The sequence below is a fragment of the Rutidosis leptorrhynchoides genome, chromosome 2 (genome assembly GCF_046630445.1).
Source record: "Rutidosis leptorrhynchoides isolate AG116_Rl617_1_P2 chromosome 2, CSIRO_AGI_Rlap_v1, whole genome shotgun sequence".
NCBI lineage: Eukaryota > Viridiplantae > Streptophyta > Magnoliopsida > Asterales > Asteraceae > Rutidosis > Rutidosis leptorrhynchoides.
The window spans coordinates 694,262,693-694,280,353 of NC_092334.1; the positions used below are offsets into that span (position 1 = coordinate 694,262,693).

The 17,661-nt window shown below is 30.5% G+C and overlaps 1 protein-coding gene across 1 annotated transcript in view; it reads left to right on the top strand.

The window, feature by feature from the left end:
* The first annotated feature begins 694 nt into the window (after positions 1-694).
* Positions 695-17,661, top strand: part of LOC139890392 (receptor like protein kinase S.2-like) — a 28,742-nt gene continuing 11,775 nt past the window's right edge. Inside the window, exons 1-2 of the mRNA XM_071873277.1 lie at positions 695-1,657; positions 1,747-1,791. Coding sequence (XP_071729378.1) covers positions 695-1,657; positions 1,747-1,791 — 1,008 coding nt within the window. The remainder of the gene's footprint in view (positions 1,658-1,746; positions 1,792-17,661) is intronic.

The window sequence follows — 17,661 nt, forward strand, 5'->3', positions numbered from 1 at the left end:
CCGTACATTGCACGACAGTTGTATAACTTAGTATAGTATTGATATTTATCAAATATATAATATAATTACAATAATAAAATCGTTTATTATTAATAACATTTGTGTCAATAAATATCATCGCCTTTATTTATGAAAGCAAGATAGTTATAATAATACAGAGTATTAATTATAAAATATACTTCATTCGTCTCAATTTAATGAACATATAATAAGTGCAAATATGAACCCTAGCAAATGAACATATAATAAGTGAATTTTGAATGAGAACACCTAAAAATGATCACATATGTATATGATGATAATTTAGAAAATAAGAGTATCATAATTAGATCGGAGGAAAAAACGGTGAATTTAAATTGTTCGGTTGAAAAATAAAAAGGAAATGAGTAAACAGCAGTTACACCTATCATTGCATCCTTAAAATATAGTGTAGTAGCAAATTTACTAATTTAACCTTTTGTATTAATTATATATTTTTAATTAAATTGATTAGATTGAATTAAATCAATGGTTGAGAGATTAGTTCCTGCAGTTATTTATTTGCTCTCTCTCTCTCTATATATACGTACCTACCTCAACCCAAGAGAGATTAAAACAAGAAAAAAGCAAACCTTTTGTTCAGCCCCCTAAACATCTTGACATTTAAAGATCAGTACATTGACAACACGAACAACACGAGAATCCCCTAAACACCATGGCGTCATCTTCCATTGACACATACCACGAAGACGTGGCTAGCATAACAATTCCGTATGATGAGATAGCAACAGCGACTAACAACTTTGCTGATGAAAATCTCATCTCAGTAGGAAGAACAAATGGTATAAAGCATTACAAAGGACAACTTTCTGAATCTGGACAGTTGATCAATATCGTTGCAGCACGATACCCACTGAGAAACGCTGCAATCCGCGAGTTGCCGATGATTTCCATCACTAATCATAAAAACATCAACTCTGTTTTTAAGTATTCTGATACGGGTGATGGAGGCGATAATAGTATAATTACGAAAAAGCATGTTGCCAACGGAAGTCTCAACAAATATCTAGGTGACTCGCAAACACTCACATGGATGCAAAGACTGCATATATGTGTCGGAGTTGCACATGCTTTAGGTTACTTACATAATGATATCCTTAGGGTTTATGATAAAACTATAATACATGGTAATATTAAGAGCTCGAAAATCTTACTAGATGACAACTGGGAACCCAAGTTATCTGGTTTTGGAGATTTTTGGATAGTTAAAAGGGGCGATGATCACATACCTAGTGAACACTTGGGAAATTCGGGGTATAGGGACCCAGCATATAACAATAATCATAGTTTGAGTCATAAGTCAGATGTGTTCTCGTTTGGAGTTGTTCTATTTGAACTCTTGTTTGGGAGGGAAGCATCAACATACGATACCCCACCAAACGAGGATGATACGTGGTACTTCTCTCGATTGGCAAGACAACATCATGAAGAGAAAAGATTGGATGACAGGATCGATCCAGATCTTCGAAGGCAAATGGACCTGAAATCACTCAACCTCTTTACGGAAACAGCATACCGTTGCATAAAGGAGAAGCGGGCAGAACGTCCAGATATCGATCAGGTAGTCAGTAAACTTGAGAAAGCTTTGCAACTTCAACAAAAACATGATCCAACTCAAGTAAGCCCAGTATTTTCTTTATTTCTACCTTTCAGTTGATTTGGTCTTATATTAACCTACCCACTGATTTATTGCTGTTTATATTAAAGGAACCCGCTACTGCAATTGAGAGCAGAATATCCAGGCATTTGAAGGTACCTATTTTTCAATATATGCTACAAAAATAAATTTTGATCAAATCAATATAATTAGATAAAACGATTTTACACCGGCCATCTATATATAGTTGTTTAAAATAAAAAACAACCAAAACATTGGCTGACGCACGTTTGTAGGATAAACACGTCAGATGTGAAAAATAATTAGTTTTATTAGTATAATTATTAAGTAATAACTCTTCGAATTAAATCTATAAATTTAATCTCCGCGTCAAATAATACAGTTAAATTCTAATAACTTGGATCATGTTCACTTGTTCAGTTTCTGACAATCTCATCCCCGGTATTTTTTTTTTTTTTTTTTATTTTTTTTTTTTAAAGACAAGGTTAGTTGTTAGTTGTTAGTTGTTAGTTGTTAGTTGTTAGTTGTTAGTTGTTAGTTGGGTCACTCTCGAATCCATGAAATATGGATACCAATGAAGCAATGATATCAAAACTTTACAAGACTACTAACTCTTAACTGAAAGAATTAAACTTTTATTTTCTTAAAGGCAAACGCCCACACTTTTAACACGAATATATACGTAATGTCCGCGCCAAGACTTGAACCATGATCTCAAGGTCAAAGGGCACCCTAATACCGTCAGGCCAATAATGACCCTTTGGTAAGAATTAAACTTCTAAATGAAAGAATTAAACTAGAATAACCTTTAATTTTACATTAATTTTAATCTATATATCTAAAAGACATAGGTCAAATGAATAGTGACGTTTATAAGCTTCACACATTTACAAGAAATTTTTTATTTCTTACAATTCAACCACAACCTTTATAATACTTAACTTTATAGTTTTTATACACTTAACCCAAACTTTTCACATTTTATAATTTAAACATAAAACTTCTCATTCATTATAAATCGACCACACAAATTTTTTAACCGTAAAATTTCTCATTCATTATAAATCGACCACACAATTTTTACTATTTAATAACTATTCATTATTATTATTATTATTGTTATTATTATTATTATTATTATTATTATTATTATTATTATTATTATTAATTCAATAACATAAATTTTCACTTTATTATTGTTTAAATTTTTTTTATTTCAAATTAATCACGTAACTCATTTTTTAATAACCGTTCTATTGTTATTATATATATATATATATAGGGGCAGGATCAATGGGGAAGTAACCAATCGGGGGGAAACGAGGGGAACCAAAAATTTATTTTTCGTTTTTTTTGAATTTTTTTTTCCGGCAACAAGATCACACTAAAATATGAACATTTAGAAGAGACACTTTGTGATGAATGTTATTATTTAGGCGGGAAAAAGATCGACAAAAATAACATTCAAGATAATATTGTTCGTGAAGAATATGAACGTTTTTTTTCATGTTTTGTGAAGTAAAATTTAACCCGATTTAGAGTTTAGGGTTTAGGGTTTAGGGTTTGGTGTTTTGGGTTTATTCCATAAACCCAAAACACCAAACCCTAAACCCTAAACCCTAAACCCTAAACCTTAAACTTTAAACCGTTCGTGTTAAAAACTCAATCTAAATCCTAAATCTAAACCTTAAATCTAAACCCTAAACCCTAAATTTCTAAACCCTATAAACCCTAATATCTAAATCCTAATATCTAAACCCCAATAGCTAAAACCTCAAAATACGCTCGAAAAACACGATAATTGTTATATATTACTTCTTCGAGAGTTTTTTTCCCGCCAAAATAAAAACATTTATCACAAAGTGTCTCTACTAAATGTTCATATTTTCATCTCATCTATAATGTTCGTGAACAAAGTTTTTTCAAAAAACGAAAAAAAAAAATTTGCTTCCCCCCGCTTCCCCCCGAATGATTACTTCCCTCTTGATCCTACCACTATATATATATATATATATATATATATATATATATATATATATATATATATATATATATATATATATATATATATATATATATATATATATATATATATTATAAATAGTTTTTTCTATTTTATTAAATAGTTTGTACCAGTGGCGGAAGAAAAAAAAATTTCACCGGGGGTGAATTTTTTTTTTTTAAAACGTAGCAATATTTTGGCCAGAAATAGAGGTTTTTTGGGCAAAATATGAAGCTTTTTGGGCAAAATTTTAAGGTTTTTTGGTAAAATTTGGATGTTTTTGGACAACATTTGAATGTTTTTGCGGCAAAATATGTATGTTTTGGGGCAACAAAAAATTCACTAGGGGCAAAGTCGAAAAATTCAAAATTTTTACACTGAAAATTGCAAATTCACTGGGGCGGGCGCCCCCTTGCCGCTACATAAAATCGCCCATGGTTTGTACCAATCGTTGATGTATGTCTCGCTTTATTAATTGACCATTTAGGTCTTTTCTCTCGACAAGAAGAAAACTAAAACAAAAAATGATAAATAATTACTTTCACGCTTATTACAAATCAATCACATAACTATTTTGGATCCTTTCTCGACAAAACGAGAAAAATAAAACAGAAAAATGATAAACAATTACTTTCTCAATAATTAGCTATGTAATTAATGTTAATCAATAGTGAAGAATCGGCGAAAAGCCAGGTTGCCCAACTAGTTATAATCTATTACAATGAGTTTACTTGAAAAATCTTCTCCTCATTCTCTTTGCCTTGAGTTCTTTCCTTCTCTGCCAAATCAACTACAATTTGATCCTTTACATGCTTTCTAATGTAAAGTATGAACAAAAATGGAAAATTAAATTGTATTCATGTATGCTTGAAAATTTGTATTCTTTACAATGCTTGTTCTATTTATACATAAGAACCTAACGACTATAATGATAAGAAAGGCAATGTGCCATTGTTATTTATGGAAAGTATTCAATTTCTTGACACATATGGAAACTAGTGGTATTCGAGCCCTTGTATACTTCTGTCATACTTGATTTGTTATCTTCTTCAATATGCGAGATGACGATCAATTGATCATATATGATCCTTTTCGAGGTAAGTATTCTTCTTTTCTTTTGTTTATATCTTACCCTCCCATTCAAGTTAAATAGCGGGATTTCGAATTTAAACTTGGCTAATGCTTCGATGAAGAGTCTTCCGTTGACGGCTTTTGTGAAGACATATGCTAGTTGATCTTTAGATCTTGACGAATGAAGCGATATGATTTCTGCTTCGAGCTTTTTTTTGATGGAGTGTCTATCTATTTCAACATGTTTTTCGGATCATGTGGAAATATATTCTCTGAAATGGAAATTGTCGATTAATTGTCACACATGATCTTAAGTTTAAAATGGTGTATATTTGTTAAAGACACCCCAACCATGTGTTTCCTTTGGAAATCCACCATGTAACGACCCGAAAAATTTCGACTTATTTTAATCCAAATCTTTAAATAAGTTAATAATTCTGACAAGATAAGCAAAGTCTGTAAAGTTGAATCTCAAAATTTTTGAACTAATTTCATATATTCAGTTGCCTTTCGACTATTTCCGACGATTCACGAACAACAATTCGTAAATAGATATGCACATATTTAAATATATATATATATATATATATATATATATATATAATAATTTGAAATATATCATATGATTTAGATATTAAAACTAATTATGTAAAATAAATAAAAATATGATATTATTATAATTAGTATTTAAAATATATCTATATATATATATATATATATATATATATATATATATATATATATATATATATATATATATATATATATATATATATATATATATATATATATGTATATATATATGTATATGTATATACGTATATGTATATATATATATATATATATATATATATATACATATATACTCCATATAAATATATATATATATATATATATATATACATATATATATATATATATGCATATACATATACACATATATACATATACATATACACACATACATACACACACACACACACACATATATATATATATATATATATATATATATATATATATATATATATATATATATAAAGTATATTAAACATGATTGTGACGATGATTATAGAACGATATTGATGATGATGATAAGAAAATGGGTATGAGAATGATGCTGTTCGGAGATGTGATGTTGTGAATCAAGATGATGATGATAATTAGTTTATTAGGATGATGATGATATTATGATGATCATATGATTATAGGTTAACGGTGATAAACAATTCATACATATTAAAAATATAATCGAGCGGGTTAAAACAGAAAGAAACTAGTGGAGCAGTGGTCGGGCGTGTGTCTGTTGAACGAGAGGTCCCGGGTTCGAGCCTGGGCAGTGACAGTTTATTTTTTTGGAAGCTTGTTAATCATTTTAAGGTATTATTATTATTATTATTATTATTATTATTATTATTATTATTATTATTATTATTATTATTATTATTATTATTATTATTATTATTATTATTATTAGTATTAGTAAATTATGATTTTAGTTATTATTATTATGATTTTTATTATTATTATTATTATTAATACTAATATAAGAATTATTATGAGTATTGTTATTATTATTAAAATTATCATTATTATTAAAAGTATCATTTTTATTAAAATTATCATTTTATTATTATTATTATTAGTATTATTATTATCATTATTATTATTATTTTTAATATTATTACTATTACTATTATTATTATTAATATTTTTATTATTATTATAATATTTACTATTAACATTATTATCATTATAATTATTATTATTATTATCATTGTTATTAATATAGTATTATTACTACAAATAAAATGACTATTATTATTATAAAAATTATTATTTTCATTATTAAATAAAATTATTATTATTTTTATCATTATTATCATTATCATTATCATTATCATTATTAATATGATTATTATTATTATTACAAAATAATATAATTCTTTATTCATTATTATTATTATTAATATTATTTTACCAAATAAATATTAGATACATAAAAGTATATTTACTACATATAATATAATTATATTAATATTACATAAGTATTAAAGATATTTTAATATATTAATTAATTGATATATTATTATAAATATTATTAATATCATATAAAAATAAATACTTATATATAGAATATTAATATAACATATATATATATATATATATATATATATATATATATATATATATATATATATATATATATATATATATATATATATATATATATATATAACATTTGAAATAACAAATACATTACTATTTTAAATAAGTAATATATTATATAATTGATATATAAAAACTGGTTTGATTTCTATTACATGTTCAGTATATGTTTTAACATATATAATCGATATAGGTTCGTGAATCCGAGGCCAACCCTGCAATGGTTCAGTTTCGTCGTATGCACATTTTACTACAAAATATCGTATCGTGAGTTTCATTTGCTCCCTTTTTAAATGTTTTTGCAATATATATTTTTGAGCTGAGAATACATGCGCTGCTTTTATAAATGTTTGACGAAATAGACACAAGTACTTAAAAACATTCTACGACTGAATTATTATACCGGATATCACCCCTTTTGCTAGGTAACCTAAGAATTAGTGAAATGACACTAATTGACGTGAATCCTCAAGATAGATCTATGAGCACTAACACGCCCCAGTCAGTGATATGAACTGCTTTAGTACTTCGATTTTATTATACATATGAGTGCTCATGTATGTTTGGGGATATTTTAGATGCATTTTGTTAATGTCGGTTACCATGTGTTTATTCGTATGAATGGATTTTGCAGATGAGAGTTCCTGCACATTGTTATGAAAATGAAATCTTGTGGTCTATTAAAAGTATTGAAATGATTGTTTATGATAAACCTATGAACTCACCAACCTTTTGGTTGACACTTTTAAGCATGTTTATTCTCGGGTATTAAAGAAATCTTCCGCTGTGCATTTGCTCATTTTAAAGATATTACATAAAGTCGTTCATTACATATTTCAAAAGACGTTGCATTCAAAATTATCATCGAGTATCAGATTTGGAAATCATTACAGTGGTTATGTTGTAAAATGTTATTTATGATGATTGTCTATACGCAAAAGTCATCATATGTCAAAATACTTGGATTTATAGACGATGTGTCTTTTAAAAGAATGCAATGTTTGTAAAACGTATCATATAGAGGTCAATACCTCGCAATGGGACCAGACGTTGATGTATTCGTCCAGATGGATTTGGACGGGTCGCTTCAGTTGGTATCAAAGCATTAGTCTTAGCGAACCAGGTCTTGCATTAGTGTGTCTAACTAATAGTTGTTAAGATGCATTAGTGAGTCTGGACTTTGACCATGTCTAAATGTCAAAAGTTTTTCTTATCATTCTTGTCGGAAAATACTTGCTTATCATTCTTAGTCTAGACACGTCTTACTGCATTTATTGCATAGATAGTGTATAGACAAATTCATATCTTAGCTTATCTATTGCAGTAAACTTTGCCTGACATCTTTTGAAAATCCCTCCGTAACTTATGAGATTTTGGTATTACATATACATATGTAAGTTATGTAATGGAGAATACCAAACTAAGTCCTATAATCTATTCCCTATCAAAAATCATTTCCCTGATTGTACAAGATGAATTCCGCAACTAGTTCGAGTTCCTCGGATTCTGACAGCTATTCCGATATGGAGTTTCACTTGAGCTCCGAAAGCAGTGTAACCAGAATGGATCAACCAATTAGTCATCACCAATTCTGGATGAATTGGGGATGAGTTCGTAGTCAACTTAATCAATGGAGACGAGAAGAAGGTGATCATTTTCAACCACCAAATTTCCCTCTTGGCGAAGAACCTAAAGAGTCGCGTCAAATAATTTCAGCTTTTGCTATAGTAACATCAAATAATTTCAGTTTTTTCTTTAGTCATGTTAAATAATTTCAACTTTTACTTTTTCAAGTCAAATAATTTCAACTTTTATTTTATTTTAATCCCGTCAATTAATTTACGGTAAAAAAATCCACTTTCAAATCGATACTTATAATTTTCATTTTTAAGTCGGGTAAACTAAATTAAAAAATTATTTATTGTTAATGATTATTGTATTATAATATCAAATTTGTTATGATATGATTAAATTACATAAAAATTAAAGAAAAATAAATGAGAAGTAATTATTAGGATGGATGGCATGGGATGCCGTCAAATAGGGATGGATGGGTGGGATACGGATAAGAAAGGAAAAAAGAGAATGATTTGACTCCTACAGCTACATTTTTTTAGTAGAAGATGTGCATTAATTAGGTCCTTTTTACTGCCCCTTTCTCTTATCTATTTCAACCGGCAGTCCATCGCCATCCCCTAAGACCATATATAATGGTGATGGGGTGATGGGGTTTTTTGTGAGGTATAGTGCTGAGTTGGAAAATGTGATGGGGTGATGGTGTGATGAAGTTTGTATTGGTAGGCGTGATGGTTGTGTGATAGAAAAATTGGTCCCACATTTTATTTTTTATTTTTTATTTTTTGTTAAGTTTTTATATTATACCGTATTTAGTTTTAAATTATTAATTATTTTAAAATATTTTTTTGATTAAGTTATTATAGTTTGTATGAATTTTGTAAATTCATACAAAGTCTAAGGGCATAAAATGTAACTTTCTTTATTTTATCTCCAATTTGCAGGACTATGTCGACCTTTCTTCTTCAACTGTACCACAATACACTAAAAAAATTAAAACTAAAAATTAAAATATAAACATATGGAACAAAGGAGGTGGCTGTTTGTTATTGGTTGTGAGCTTTAAACACGTCATTTCTCTGCCCGTGAAGCAGCCATCGCGCCTGTAGCTTTTTGCTCCGATCACGCTGCGTTACGGCGCCACCAGATGGTGGTAATTTTCAGGCCATAACGTTGCGTTAATGGTGGTCTAAGCTACTCTATGTTGCTATTTCTCTTTCATTTTTTTACCACCACCGCAAAACACCCATTAACGGAGTACATCTCATTCTGTCAGTGCAAAATTCCCCTTTTAGGAAATCAAAACAAAATCAAACGAGTATGTTGGCTGGATTCACTCTTGAAATTGGTGTTTGTGTATGTAAATATGTATACAAAACTGAAATAACTAAACATGTTATTATAAACGTAATAATTAGATTGCTAATAAAAAATTAAAAGTGAAAGTTAAAAACGATCTAACAGATATTATAGTTGAACCGGGCTTGTGTTTGACACAATTCCCTTAAACAAATTCGACGTTTGTTCTCAGGGTACACCGGTCCGAAGCACCGTACTGCCGGACTTGAACACTTGCCTGAAAGTAACCAGAACGGGGAGACCCTGTTACTGCTAAGATGAAAACTCATATTGTATAAGAATGCTTATACAATCTTTGGTGTGTCTTTCTTCATCCCTAAAGGCTCATATTTATAGTTGGAGCAATAACATTAAGTTTGATCTCACTTTCTATGTGGGACAAATTTCAAACTTACAAATCATCTCAGATTTTGTACCAATCAAATGAATTTGAGATTCGATATCTCATTCACCAGTAATCCGTTTTGGACACACTTTAGTTCGTTGTAAAGCCCTCGTTAGAGGCTACACAATCCACTAAATATTCGTTAATATATATCAATTCATTATATATTTATTTGTGTCCAAACATTGGTGAAAACACGCATTTAACCAATTTTTTTCAACAATCCCCCACATGAATGGAGATCGATCTTAGAAACAACAATATTTCGATTAAGTTTCAACAGTTGAATCTTGCATACAATAAGTAGGTGTTACCCTTTGAACTTTCACTTATGAAACGCACTTAGTATACTGGCTCTAAGTAGACGGCGATGTCTTTGAACTCGTCTGCCATTTGTGTAGGCGACAATACGCTTCACACAAGACTCTCCATGACAACGTTAATTCCTCATAGTTATGTTCGTTATGGTCATGAACATTAGCCTGATTCTGCGAGAGCTTATTAAGTTTTGTGATCCAACAATACCATTCGAAGCTACCCCACTTCTCTCTCACATAGGTGATTTCATCACCGAATGGCTATTGATTAACCACACATGGTTATTTCAGTTGAATCATTAAAAGCTATAGGTTTATCCTCTTACATGTCACTTTTAGGAATGGACTAGGAAGTCTACTCTTAATTAGTAAACTCCTTTTAAAAGGTGTAGGGGTTGCTAGTTTAGTAATTAACTCCCCCACAGTGACTTCACCAGTTCATACAAGTAGGTTGTCCTATTGAACTCATATATTGGGATCTCCCGTCAACTGAGTTAGGTTTTCCTTCATATAAACTTAGCCTTTCAGGGGCTTCAGTCTCATTCCCACACACGACTTATACACTAACTCTCTGCTTAAGCCTTTTGTTTGTGGATCCGCAATATTATCCTTTGACTTTACATAGTCAATAGTGATAATTTCTCTAGAGATTAGTTGTCGTACTTTATTATGTCTACACCAGTCTTACCATTATACATTGTAATATGAGCTCTACCAATCACCGATTGGATATTACAATGTATACATATGACCGACACCTGCGTAGGCTATTTTTGTATATCCTTAAGGATTTAACGTAGCCATTCTACCACTTCACTAGCTTTATCTAAAGCGATGAATTCTGATTCCATCGTGGATATAGCAATAAATGTTTGTTTAAATGATTTTCACGATATAGCATCACATCTAAGTGTGAATACATACCCACTTGTCTAACTGGAATCATTCTTATTAGATATCCAGTTTGCTTCACAGTGTCCCTCGATCACCGCAGGATATCTGTCACTGAATTAACCTAATCATACAACTCTAATGAAATGTATTTGGATTACTCTTATATCTACTTATCTTACTTACAACATATGCTAAGTCAGATCGAGTACAACTCATTAAATACATTAAAACGCGTTATCATGAATCATGTTCTTGATATCAAAATACAAGACACCCCTACATTTTCAAGCTATTGCGTTCATTTTACACAACTAACAAGGGTTACTGCTTATCCTTTCAAAAGTTCCCTCACATGTCTTGCAAGTTGATATCATAATCATATATATTTAATGATTCTAATCAATGAAGATTTCAAATGCCCACACATAAAATTTACATCTTTTGTTATCCATATTTTAACACATTTGAGCAATTCTTAATCATATTCTCGGTTTAACCTAAAGACGTCGAATTTAGAAAACTTAACAAAGTTCTCGCACCCAAATTATATTTTCACATCTGAATTCTGGTTAGGTAATTTAAATCTCAAGATAATACAAAATAATACAGATTGACATCTTTATATTTATAATTATCTTCAGTATCATAATCCCACTTAAAATGATATAATTTACATCATCAATGATGTTTTCAAATCTAGCACAATATACCACATGCTTCTATTACTAAACGAAAGCGATTTTGCCTTTAAATAAATTCAACACAGTGAAATATTAGTTGTTAAATAGTCTCCACAGATGATCATCATTGCTTCTATTACTAAATGAAAGCGATTTTGCCTTTAAATAAATTCAACATAGTGAAATATTAGTTGTTAATTAATCTCTGCAGATGATCATCATTAACAAGTCCAAGTCTAGTACTCCATAGACTTTATGTCCAAAGCATTAGAATAAAAGACACATCATTCATATTCTCCATAGCTTTTGTCACAAGAAATGTCACACCATATCCCTTGTATCATGACAAAATTGACTTCATATACTTAAACACTGCGTTAAATATACCATTAAGAAAGTTAAAAATATCATGTATATCTTTTACATTCAGTATTAGTTCCTCCATAAGCATAATACGTATACCATTTATCGAGGATGTTGCTTTAATTCTACTAGTTCCTCTTGAATCATAGGTGTCTCATCTTGAACACCTTCATCGTCTATCCTAGGCGAATTTCAAGGTTCATTTGTAATGTACGGAGAAACCTTTTCAAAGAATGAAATGTTTCTCGATTCCATTATCGAACATTTGTGTATATCCAGAATCTTGGATTCATGCACAAGGAAGCGATTAGAACTACTGTTTTCAGCATATCTGATAAATATGCAGTCAACAGTCTTTGATCTTATCTTTTGTGCCTTAGGTAGTGGAACAAGTACCTTTGCTAGGCACTCCCACACTTTGAGGAACTCATAGGATGGTTTTCTCTTCCACCATAACCGGTATAGGGCTTTATCCTTTTCTTTTGGGGTATCTTATTTAAAAGATAATTTGCCGATAGAATGACATCCCCCCACATGTTATGATTTACACCAGAACACACCAACATGGCATTCACCATTTCTTTCAAGCTTTTATTCTTTTGTTTTGCAGTCCCATTCTATTTGGGTAAGTAAGATGCAATGAATTCATGTATAATGCCATTTGTAAGAGAAAAAAAAATTCAACAAAAGGTAAGACCTATTGCCCACCTCTATCACTACGAACAACCTTAATTTTCCTTTCAAGTTGATTCTCAACTTCATTTATATAAGAAATAAACTTTTCAATTGTTTCATCTTTACTTTTCAACAAATAAACATAACAATACTTCGTGCTATCATCGATAAACGTAATGAAGTACTTGTTACCATTCCTCGTTGGAATGGTTTTCAAATCACACACATCAGTGTGGATCATATCAAAGGGTTTGTGAAAGGATCCGAAACTAATCATCCGGACATCGTCCATATAGATTAAAAACGAATTACAATAGTTGATAACATCGCGAGGTACTTGACCTCTATATGATACATTTTACAAACGTTGCATTTATTTCTTAAAGGCAATCTATTATTACATCGAGAGTTGACATATTAGCCTAACATTTTATAACAACCAAATGATCTAATCTGCCATTTGCATAACAATAGTCTTTAATGAACTTCAATGACTCGAATGCAACGTCCTTGTATCATAGCTTAAATGGTCCCAAACAATATCCTTAATATGAGCTAATGCACAGCGGAAGACTTAATTCGTACCTGAGAATAACATGCTTTAAAACGTCAACATAAAGTTGGTGAGATATATAGGTTTGTTGCTAGCAGCGTTATAACAATGGACCACAAGATTTCGTATATAATCATTTCAATAAAAATATTCTAAGTGGTTGAGCACTTGGTAACCATACTTAACATTTAATCACGTCGCATATTCCCTTTAATATGAAATCTTACTACACCGTACCAAGGTGTAGTCGCAAAACGAAGTACTGTGCAACCGTTGAATACTGGTCGTCCAGTCCGGTTGGGGTTGTCAGGCCCGATAGATCTATCAACAGGATTCGCGTTTACAATACCGCTGTAAATAACAGTTACCAAGCTACAGGGAAGTATGCCAGTGGTACAACTCAACGTAGAATATATTTTTCAGTTACTTGTGTCCATAACGTAAAACATAAAATACATGTATTCTCATCCCGAAATATTTAGAGTTTAAAAGTGGGACTATATACTCACTGTTGTCTTGAAGATATGTAATTTGACTCGGTCTCCGATTGATATCACGAACCTATCCATATATAATATATCAATATGTTTTCATTTTTAAACAAACGTTATAAATATATACTTGTTATACTTTTAATACTTTGAATAATTCCTTAGTCCGTAGTTAGCAGTCCGATGTTAGTAATTCAATTTTAATGGTTCATTTTTAGATGTTTAATATACCCGCAATGAAATAAATAAAACCCCCAACGAAATCAATAAAACCCCATCGTATATGTGTTGGTCGAGATTAATCTTGACCCATGGTACCGGTGTTGTCAAATGACGTGTTGCGTACATAAAGTACCGGTGTTGTCAAATGACGTGTTGCGTACAATCATGGGATCTTATGATTAATCTTCTCGTGTTGTTTACGGGTGATCCTGAACCATATAAAATTGAATTATAAGTACATATATATAAAATATCATGTTATCTTAGAAATATGTGATTTATATAATTTTTTTCCAATTGATCCCGTAATTGAAATGATCTAGGATAACCAATTTTGTTTCGGTCATAGTTTCTTCGTTACAAATCCGTTTTCGTTGATTCAAATTGCCATCTTCTTGGATCGAGTTCTTCTTTAAGACTATGAACTGTAAATACCTTGGTTTGTATTCAAAATCATACGGCATGGGTGAGACTTTAGTGAAACATATGAAGTTAAACATTTTTGTTACAACAAAATCATTTAATGACCATTTTTCTAAAAATACTTATACTTTGAAAAACCAAGTTTTACCTTGTTAAATTAACATATACATAAGTTATATTACAGGTCTTGAAGTATTTTAAAAGTTAAGTTAGAAGGATCTATTTAGTTTGCAAACAAGTTTGAAAACATTCAAACTATGTTCTTGTTGTTAAACTTTTGTACCACAAAATAAGATAGCTATATATATATGAATCAAATAAGGTTATGAACATAGATTCTACCTCAAGTTCCTTGGATAAGATTGCTGTAAAAGAGGAGTAAGAAGCTAGAATCAAAAGGGTGTTGGAAGTGGATGAAAGATTGGAAGTAAGTTGGTGTTCTTGGAAGGTTTTCTTGAAGTGTTTTTGTATGATTTTCTTATGGTGTTTTAGTATGGTTTTTGAAGCTAGATCTTCTTGAAAACTTTGCTGAATTGATTAAGGGTTTTAAGGCTTCAAAGTATGTGTGTGTTTTGGCTAAAATATTGAAGTAAAATGAAACAAAAATGCTCATGTATTTATACTAAAAAAAACGTGTATAATGGGAGTATATGGACAAAATTTTCAAGTAATCATTTTATGTATCTAGTCCTAATTGCTTCCAAATACAATTACCTAGCCCTAAGGGCATGTACAATGGCTGGTTAGGTGGTGATTTGACATGTATTTACTATTAGTAAATACATATAGAAGCTATGTATGATACGAGTACAAATACTCTAGGTATACGTATAGAATTTTGTGAAAAATGGAATGAGGATTCAAATATAGCTATCTTTTGTGAATACACTTATATGGTTTTATGTATTTAAGTCTTTAAAAGTGATTAAATACATTACTTATACGATATATGTATAAACATTATAGGTTGTAAGTATTTATGTCAAATAACGTTACGTATTGTTATTGTTTTGAAAACTTAAGTTAGTAGTTTCAAAATATACTTATAACTTGTTGTTATTAATACAAAATGAGATATTAAAACATTCTTAGATCATGTTAAATATGTATATATACATATATATACACAAACGTATAATTATCATATATTGTATAGTTCGTGATATCGTCGGTCAAACTAGACGGTTAAACGTTATGTAAAACTCTTTTCAAAATCATAAATCTCAACAATTTAGATTGCTTATCATGTTGGTAAGTTTTAATTTATGTAAATATTAATCTTATAAGTGTAAAACGATCGGAAAAATCCGGGTCGTTACAGTTTGATTTTTTATTCAACCGATCTGAAAGATGATCTCGTTAAATTGGCTTCAACACAAGTTTCACATGTATAGTTTGAATCAATGTGGAATGTTGGTAAGCAATGGAGTTTTATCAAACGACGAATGGATATAAAGTTAACATAACCACGTCTTCCATGTTATTGCATTTAGTTTGAACATACCATTAAGGGCATAACCCTATCCAACATACATTCCACTATTGGTCAACATGACCTTATAAGATTCAAACTCTATTTTAAAATCAAAATTTGTTCAACAACCATCCGAATACTAGATTCATACAAATCTCAGGAACATACAACACATTGTACGATGTGAGTCCCTTTCTCGAGTTCATATTTTATGATTACAATCCCATCACCATTGATATCATCAGTGGCAGAATTATCAATGAAGAGCTTTTCTCCATTAATCATGTCTTTTAGGGTTTGAAAAAGCACATGTCAGCACAAGCATGACAGATAGCCCCGATATCAATTCATCACTCCTTGGTATTCGAACCAACCATATTACTTTCAGAGATCATCACTCTGATACATAAACTGAACTAAACCGTTTTAGCAAAACAGAGGTTTCAGTTGCTAAACTGTTTTAACAAAACAGTAAGTACCACGTAAACCGCACTAATTTGAGTTTTCAACCCAAAATAAAAAGTTCCAGTTTTTTCGTGTGCAAACTGAGTTAAACCAAACAAGTTTCTACTCAACCAGGTTAAACCAGGTTTCAACCAAATAGGTATACCAACTCAAACGAGTATAACAAACATGTTAAAACCCAACAGTTAAATTAACCCGTTTATAACGAAAACACGTAGACCTAATATGTTTATACCCAAACGGGTAAACCTACCCAAACGAGTAAACCAAAAAGTTTAAACTAGGTCCAATAGTAGTCTAAAACTGTCCAAATAAAGTCTCGAAGACAGTCCATAACCTAATACTGTTTGGAAAAAGTATGAAAATAATCCGAAAACAGTCTGGAAGCAGTCCAGAAAGTTGTCCAGAAACAGTCCGGAAACAGTCGAGAAACGGTCCGAAAACTATTCAAATACACGTTATAGAACGAATCGACCATGTCATTCAAGATATAGTTGCGACACAAAGAATCCGAATGATTCCGAGCCTTGACCGCGCCCACAATCATGAGCATTATGATTCCTCTTCATAAACTTAGGGAGCGGTTTCAGTCAAGAACCTCGCAAGATTCAACATGGTCAGGTAAAAGAACATCTTTTGCTGCCAACGTTTAAAGTTTACACCGGTAAACTTTCCAAATTTCTCAACATGAGAAAGAACCACATTCTACTTTGGTGGTACTGTTCTAACAGTGACAATATTAGCGGAATAAAATATCTCGTGAACACAGTTGATCGATTTGAAGGTTGAATTCTCGGGGCTTAGTTTCCATTCAAAAAGGGAACATCAATTTTAATAATCAACAAATAATAAATTGCAGATTATAATAAAGTTCTATCTTGTTTCA